The 9,152-nt window shown below is 34.5% G+C and overlaps 1 protein-coding gene across 1 annotated transcript; it reads right to left on the bottom strand.

Annotated features, from left to right (window-relative positions):
* Nucleotides 1-280: 280 nt before the first annotated feature.
* Nucleotides 281-4,657, bottom strand: LOC132643646 (vesicle-associated membrane protein 711-like). The gene is made up of 5 exons (XM_060360133.1): nt 4,502-4,657; nt 4,101-4,332; nt 2,009-2,199; nt 1,448-1,611; nt 281-716 (listed from the first exon to the last, which is right to left on the bottom strand). The coding sequence occupies exons 2-5, from the start codon at nt 4,318-4,320 to the stop codon at nt 626-628; spliced, it is 666 nt and encodes a 221-aa protein (XP_060216116.1). The 5' UTR covers nt 4,321-4,332; nt 4,502-4,657; the 3' UTR covers nt 281-625.
* Between the last annotated feature and the right edge of the window lie 4,495 nt (nt 4,658-9,152).

Below are 9,152 nucleotides of genomic sequence, written 5' to 3'. Positions count from 1 at the left end.
CACGCAAGCAAAAGTTCCTTAATCGTGGTCATAGAGATATAGAATAGCATTTTACAATTTTTGCATATCCATCATTTGATGCTCAAACAACTAACTAACAATTACATATCCAATTCGGCCTACGAACGAATATGCAAACGCGTGTTTCAAAGTGAAGGGCAATTTGAGATACCTTAATAGATTTGTCACCAGTGGAAAGGGCAGGGGCTTTAGTATACAGTTGAAGCAAAGTGGTTGCAGAGTTGGGAGGAATGACCTCACATAAGAAAACATATAAACATAAAGCAAACAACGAAGCATATTTCAGCATAGACTGCACATTAAAAGATTATCAAGATACATTTCAACACAGATATCAAGCCTAGAATCAATCATGTGTCATTTGACCCCTTCATTTTCCTTACAGGAGCCAAAATTATAAATACAATATACATTCTCAAGCCAAGAGTTTTATCTTGCTTATAAGCAAGAACTTCAAGCAATTAAATACATTTCAAGGATGAGATCCACGCCAAAATACACATCCAAGCTAAACCCCAAGATGAATTAAGTTCAAAAAATTGCAAAATAAGTGGACTCCAATAAAAAGTTCCAGGACGAAGACGTGATGCTGATCCAGTAATCCTCACTTCAAACAACTTGGAAGTGTAAGCCCGTGACAAGCGAATGCCAAAACAACATAAATTATCACGAGGAGGAGGAATATCAGAGCCACCCTGCAAAAATCAAACATCATTATACAGAGCTGAGAAATTTTGAAGCTGGCGAGTTGTTAAATGTAATCAAGCTTGTAAACAATCATAAAGAACAAAATAAAGAAGTATCTTGCCTTGAGAGAGTAAGCATGGTATAAAACTATGAAATCTTCTGTATATATAGGATTCTATTGTTAGAATTGCTTCCTAAAATTCAACTGTTTAAGAACAGTTCAGCATAAGGAGAAGATAAATTGAAGATCCAAACATGCAGTAAAGGACAGCCATGAAAAATATGATGATGAGCGGCTCCTTTTTAGATGCAATGTGAAAGAAGAATTTTGTCACAGGCTCCAGAGGCAACTTAGAAGTACAAAAACATCGTGAAACATATTATAAGGAAAAGGAATAACCAACTTAAGAAATCTATGAGAAAGCTTCATACTGATTAATTATTCAATATCTATCATCCTCACAACTTTGGACTTCCCAAAACCATGAAAAAGATATAGAATCTGGATTATTGAAGCTTTAAAATTTCTCTAAATCGATCCTGGAAGATGCCCTGTCCATTTTGTAAACCATTTTAGGTAGGATAGAGCAAAACTAGTTTCCCTGATGCCATATAACTTGCAACAATAAAGGATCTTCACATGTAACTCTTGAAAGAGCAAACCCACCCCCCCACCACCCACCCAAAGGAAAAAGAAAACAAAGAAAGAGCTTTTGTCCAAGAAATGGAAACAACATACGTTAGTTTGACATTTCTCCACCATACAGTGCTTCTGAAACGGCGAGCCTGCTTTCTGAAGCGGAAAGTATTCCCTTGCATAGTAGCTGTTTTATCGACCAGCAATTCCAAACGATCACCTCTCTCTAGAACTTTATCGATATTCTCAATCATGACATTGCGCACCTGTTACATGCATGGTGCATACATCCTCAAACTTAGTTAATGACAAAATATAATGGCTGGTAAACATGATTTGCTGCAGCTTCTAGTTTGTAGGATATGACAAGTGAAATTATAAATATTATATATCGCTGCTACTTGTCAATACAATAGAGCTTCATTAAAGGGGAACATATAAATGACCATTGATGATCTCAAGGGAACCATATTGTATCAACCACCACGATTTATTATGTCTACCACTCATTATGTTGTACGCCTGTTGATGAGGTAATTATGAGAAAATTCAGTCGTGGCAGGCAATCACATCAAAAGGCGCATGCATCTTCAGATTTAGAAAATGTGGATTTTGCATGAGACATCATCTAGAACATAAGCTCCCTAAACATCGGTAACTGACCTGACTCATTTCACCCTTTAGCCTGTTTATTCTGTCTGCATTTGGATCACTAGAGTAGTATTCCATTTGCTGGCTAAGGACCCTTGAAAATTCATCATTCATACCATAAGCTTGCGCAGACAGAACTGCCCGGCCATAGGTCCTCACAAATCTTTGGTGGATTTCTTCAAGAAATGCGAAAGGGATTCTCCCTGCAGAGGAATTTAGTATAGTAAAATATCGACAATATATGACAATCTTCCGAGGCAACATATCAAAAATGTAAAATGAAATTTGTGGTTCTAATAAAGAGTTATACCACTATTGTAAATGTTCGAATTAAATTGAAAGGAGAAATCTGCATACTACTACAAATCTTTCTTTTTTTGCGAACAACTAACTGAAGTATAGTTACATGGTGTACTAGAAGATACAAAACCAAGGAAGAGATGCCAAAGTACAAGATATTAAAGTAGGGGATAACATATAAATTCCCTAAGACAGAACAAAAATATGAATATATATGTCAAGAAGAGCAAAATCACCAATGTTGCGGGATATGATTCAGTGATATTGTGAAATGACCCTGTAACTAAAGATCATAAGGCTGCTTAGAAAACAACAATCACTTCACAATTTTCTGTTTCTGTAATTTATAAAATGGCTTTAAGCCCAAGGATCGATTGGTGAGTCCTTGTGAGTTTAGTATACCCTTTCACCCACTCAATGAAGTATAGACTATAGTTATCTAAGACAACTGCAAGAATTTCGTGCAAACTCAGCTACATGTGAACAAGGTAGATCTTCACACAGAAAACAGCAGAATGACTATGAGATTGAATGGGATGCTATAACTTGGTCCGATCAGCTGCTGACGAGTATCACATGTCAACAAGATTGTTTCCATCATTTTGGGTTTGAATTTAAAAGATATTTGGAGAGGTTATGCATAGACAATCAAGCACCAATGGGTAAAAGAGGAAAAACTATACGTCAAGGTAGAAGTATCTCATTCCTTCTCCTAATCCATTAAGGGAAATTTTTGCTGACTACAACTGCATGGGGTACAATAACTTTCTATCCCCGTTCCCTGTTGCTATCCATATATACATATTGCCCTTAATTTAACATCTAAAAGAGTGCTATATTAGGTCAGAAACTTTGAATAGGTTCCATATTATGATATTTGCAGGAATGACAAACACAATTTCTCCATAGGCTACTAGAAACTGAACTAAAAAGATATTTCTTCTATTAGAGAAATCTCAAGGGCACAATATAAAGACTTGGGCTACCAACATGAAATTGACATTTCTAAACAAAGGCTCTCCTAATGTTGTCTTTCAACAGAAGTCATCTCCCAACTTCAATCCCTTTGTGATCAAGCAAAACCGCTACTCTGATCGTAAAAATATTAAAAATGGCTTGATCAGGTGTCAAGTTCCAGATGAAAAGGTCGATGTATCAAAAATAAGACATCAGAAGTTAAAACGCCCAACAACCTATGTTTTCTAACACTATAAAGTGTTTTCTGACACTTCACGGCGTCATCAATCGATCAACTATCATCAATTCCAAATCAGTCAGGGTCCATTTAATGAATTCTATATCCATTCCACTCAATTCAGGCCTTATTTCATTCAAATACTGGGAAAACGTCCGTCTTTCTGACACTACACAGTAAAGTATGAACATTTTTCTTGATTCAAGAGGTTGATAGCGGAAATATAAGCACTCCAACTCTCCACCACATTCATAAACGGCATGACATAAAACATGAAACAGAGACCTATTTTATCATATCAACTACCAAAACAAACACTTGCAAAACGTGTCTAGATTAATAAGTATCTTTTTTGATAACCATGGTATCCTGGCTAGCTTGCACGCACCTCGAGTAATTTCACAGGATACCAGATAACTCAATCCACCAAGGCTAGGACAGATGGTAAAAAACCACCTAGTATTTTTGTCTCTGTCTAGATTAATATTATTTGTCCGTCTAGATTGTAAAGGTACATAACATCTAAAATGAAGCAAAATAAACATGAAATACAAATTCTAACATGTAACTGCACTAAATACTCTCAAAACAGAAAAGCGAAAGGCTTACTTCCAGCACTATCATCAGCCATACAGAGGACAGTAAGTCCATCCGTCCGCTTGACATGGAAAATATACCGATCCTGCGAATACGACACGTTTGAATCATCATTATTCCCTGGTATTTTCTCCAATATCTGCCTCGCGATCGTGCTAGCATTCGTAGTCGTCCCGCTCTGCTCCGCCAACACCACCGATCCCCTCGCTACCAACGCGTAAAGTATCGCCATTTCTCTCTTCCTCTAAATATATATACACATACAACAATTACGTAAAAACTCGTAAGCTTACAGAATTATGTATACTTATGAATATGCATATCTTAATTTCAAATCCTACGTCCGCCTCCGTGTCTAGCTAAATACGTACACATATGATTATGAATAGATTATATATGAGTAGAGCGTTTACCTGTTGATGGGGAGGAAGAAGGCGATGAAGAGATGGAAAGCGGGATCTGAGGCGTTGGATTGGCCCACGCTTCCTCTTTTCAGACCTGTCAACTAACTTTATTACAAGCCAGGCCCCACCATCATGGTTTGTTATAAGTACTTCTAAGGGGTCGTTTGGTTTTACCACAAGTGAAGTTATGTTTAGGATTAGTTATTCTAGTATTATTATTTTTATTCGATTGTTTGGTTTGTTGTATCAGTATAAGTTTAAGAAGAATTTATTTATTTACAAAAATACATCAAATTTGGCAGGTAGAAAGAGGGTTTGACGGACCTTAGGATATATTTTTTTCTGCTTTTTATTTTCATTATTTTATCCAGGGATTGTTAATTTCCGTATTATTATTCCACCTCCTAGCAGGTGTAAGTTATATCGGGGATTGGTGTTTAAGTTATACAAGGATTAGTAATCAAATAAGGAATAAGACTGCTAAATTTTTATCTCAAGACTATTTATGTTTATACAACATACCAAACGTTCCTTTAAGATATTTTTCTAATAAAATAATTGTCTTGTTCTAATTATTTGAATTTAAAATCGACAAGCATGTGTTTGGATAATGTTTGAGTTGAATTTGGAGAAAAAGAATCTTTTGGAAGCAGCTATGATTGAAAACAGCTGTGAAAGTACAGGTGTTGTTGGACATGAACTTTAAGAGAGTATTTGGCGAAAATTCTAAGCTAATTAAGTTAGCTTTAAAATATTTTTCCTATCTATATATAAATTAAATGCTAATAAGAAAAAAAATCATAAATTGGTTTACAACTTATACGTTTGTTTGATTGATCAAGACTTTTATGATTTTATCATTAATATCTTTAGTTATTTTCAAGATACCCTTCCTAAAATATATTAGTACTAAACTTTTGATTGTCTTTTTTTTTTTTTTTTTACTCGAACTTTATCATGTAAAAATCCTTTTAAACTAATTTTGTAAATAACTTTAAGGACATTTCAATCATTTTAATAGAAAATGCTTATAAGCATCTTTTTATCAATCACATTAACAGTTTATAATTATTTGTGTCTTCTATCCAAATACGCAAATGCATATTTATAAAATCAGCTTTAGCATTTAAAAATGTTTTTTTACAATTGATATATACTTATCTACTATTTTTAGTCAACCAACCCAAACGAAATCAAACAAAAAGTTGTGAAAGTTGAGTAAAATTAATGTTTTACTTGAAATGTACCTTCAACTCGATATATCAATACTATTTCACTTACATTCAAATATTTAAATGATATTTAATAGGGATGGAAAAATTGCTTATAAAATTATGACCCTTTCAAGTTCGGGTATCTCAATGGCTCGTTTATTTATTAACTCTTTATTTTGATCTTACAATTCAGTCCATCTAAAAATTGAGCTAACATGTAGCTCAAATTGACCTAAAACTTTATCAATATATTTTTAAAATGCATTAATTTGTTCCATATGTCATACATTATCATAATAAAGAAAAATAGTTTTAGTAGGTACTTAAATAAATTATTAAAAATAAATAAAGAAATTAAAACTTAGTAAGAATTGGGTGGGTTGTCTATGGACTATGATATATATTAGTTAGCTCATTTCAGTCCAATCTATTTCGGGAATTTGGCATGGTGTGCTAAGTGTTAGACTTAATTGCATATATTAGCCAAACTTTAATAAGTTGGCACAAAATAGCCATTAATTGTACCACATGACCCATAAATCAACCCCAAATATTTGTTTCCCATTTTCTCTGCCACAATTTCCTCCATTCTCTTATTCACCCCCCTAAGATCTCTCCAATGTTTTTCTCTCTCTTATTTCTCTCATCTCTCCATTACTGTGTATATCTCATCCATTTTTCACTCTCTTCCTTTCCATCTTCTTAAATTTCTCCGATCAAAATCGAAAATCTATCATGATATATTGTGAAGCACCATGTATACATTCTGAGGATTCGATGGAGAAGAAGATACCATGTATACATTCTGGTATATATTGTGAAGTACCATGTATACATTCTGATATGTATATTGTGAAGTACCTTGTATACATACTGATATATACTATGAAGTATCATGTATACATTCTGACAAATATTGTGAAGTACCATGTATACATTCTGACATATATTGTGAAGTACCATGTATACATTCTGATATAAAATGTGAAGTACCATGTATACATTCTGGGAATTGTGAAGCACCATGTATACATTCTGAGAATTGGATATAGAAAAACTTTCGGATATACATATTGTGAAGACATCTTCAGTTCTGTATACAAATGATAAGAATGTATACAATGTAGCACATACATAGAGTAATCCAACATATTCATGACTAAAATTTTAATATACCAAAATTACTTTATAAATATTTAATGTATGTCGCTATATATCTTATGTATTTTTTCCTATTCTGCAAAGATTTACTAGGAATATTTGCCCAAATAAAATGTATAAATAAACACAAGCGCACGCACACACGCACACAGAAATAATTATTATACTATTACATAATGTATGTTTGTTATGTATAAAAAAGGATGCAAATATGATACCAAACTATGCATTAAATATGCAAAATTATAATCTTTCAAGTTTTAAAGAAAAAATCAATCTTTTTCTTGATGTATTTTGACCGGAATATAGACGTTATATTGGATATAATATATGAAAGATGAAGAAAGTCTTCAGCGTTATAGGAGCTAATTTTGCTAAAAAGTAGGAAGAAATCATTTTAAAATATTATTTGAATGGATTCTAGTCCAAATAGACATCCTTGATAGAAGGATTCTATTGTGGAAAATTATGTTACTATTAATTAGGAGGAAGCATTCTATTGATTTTAGAGAAAAGAATATTTCGCTTAGCATGATTTGAGGGGCTGAATACAAATTTGACTACATAATATTGGGCCGGATAGAAGAGTTGCAAACTGCCTTAGAGGAGGAGTTGACTAAGGTTAACAGTGTCTTCCTTCTCAAAGATGACAACATAACTACCATACAAGCCGCACTCTCGGGCCGCTGACGTTGAAATGGAGGAGCTCCGGGAGAAAAATCCTAAAGCCGCTGAAGAGGTTGCAAGCAGATGCGAATCCAGGATTTCAAGAGGATGGATTCACCATTGCTTTTAAGATAAGATATAAAATTTCATGTGATATCAACTTGAAAGAGCAAAAGATAATTAATTACATTTTTTTATGAAGTAAGTTGTTTTTCATCATTGCAGCTTAGCGCCATGGGGTTTTTTGATTTCTTTTGCCTTTTGGGACTTAGTAAATTAGAAATAAAGGGAGGGGGGGGGGGGGGGGGAATCATCTGATGTAATATAATAAAGAAACACGTTTTTTACTTTTGGGTAATTAGAATTATAGAAAAAAGATTTAGAATAATATAAAAAGGGAGGTTTTTTACCTTCCTTTTGCCTTTTGGGACTTGGTAAATTAGAAATAAAGGGGAAAAAATCATCTGATGTAATATAATAAAGAAACACGTTTTTTTCTTTTGGGTAATTAAAATTATAGAAAAAAAAACAAGTAGGGATCTAGTAGCTCAGTTGGTTGACTACCTGAACTCTCACCTTATTGGTGAGGGTTCGAATCCCCACATTGTAATCCTCTTCCCCACCCCCCTATGTAATAAAAAAATAACTTAAAAACAATTATAGAAAAAAAAAATAGAATAATATAAAAAGGAAGGTTAAAAGGCTATGCAGGAGCTGGGGTTTAATCCCGGGATCTTGAGGGTATTAACATAGCCCATAACCAGTGCACCACTCAACCTAGTTTGACTATGTATTCCTTCAGTTAATATTAGATATATTTTCAGAATTATACACATAATATATCGAGTTTAGTCGAGTGGCCATGTGTTCACGTGACCCAAATTATATACATAAATTCGCCCCTGATTGCAAGTGCTCAAGCTCTAGCCAATCTTTACAAGGCTTTCAGCCAGTTTAGATCGCAGAGCAAAGCTTTGGAAGAACCCCGTCTGGCTTTGCGGACTTAGGCCTCATTTGTTTTCATTAAGATTAAGACGTCTGAATCTGAATGCACATCTGAGTGATTAAGATGTTGTCTCTAGATCTGAACACTGAATGATTAAGACTGTTTGTTTTTCAAAATCTGAATGTCCATAATATATTTTTTTAACTATTAGAAATATAAACTTCAAATAAAAAGTAACTAAATATTAGAAAATAAATACAAATTTAATAAAATAAAAATATTATTTGATAAAAACTGAAACATTTATGTTCGCTAGTAATGACGGAGATGCTTTGTACTGATGTTGGGTGGGGTAGATGCGTGGTGGTGGTGCCGTGGTTCTGGGTAGGGTGGGGGTGGGTGGGGTGAGGGGGGTGGTTGGGGGTAAGATAGATGGGTGGTGGGTGGTGGTGGTGGGGGTGGGAGGGTAGTGGTGGTCGGTAGGTGGGGGTTAGGGTGGTGTTAGTAGTAAGTAGGGTAGGGGTAGGGTTGAGGGGTGGGTGGTTGGGGGTTAGTATAGGGGGTGGGGTAGTAGAGGGTTGGGGTGCGTGGTGAAGGGGTAGGGGAGGTTTGATGTGGGTGGTGGGAGTGCGCGGTGGGGTGGAGCTGGTGTTAAAAATTATTCATACAAAAT

Source organism: Lycium barbarum, chromosome 1 (genome assembly GCF_019175385.1).
Source record: "Lycium barbarum isolate Lr01 chromosome 1, ASM1917538v2, whole genome shotgun sequence".
Lineage (NCBI taxonomy): Eukaryota > Viridiplantae > Streptophyta > Magnoliopsida > Solanales > Solanaceae > Lycium > Lycium barbarum.
Note: the sequence above shows the minus strand (reverse complement) of the source record. Positions and strands in the feature narration are given on the sequence as shown.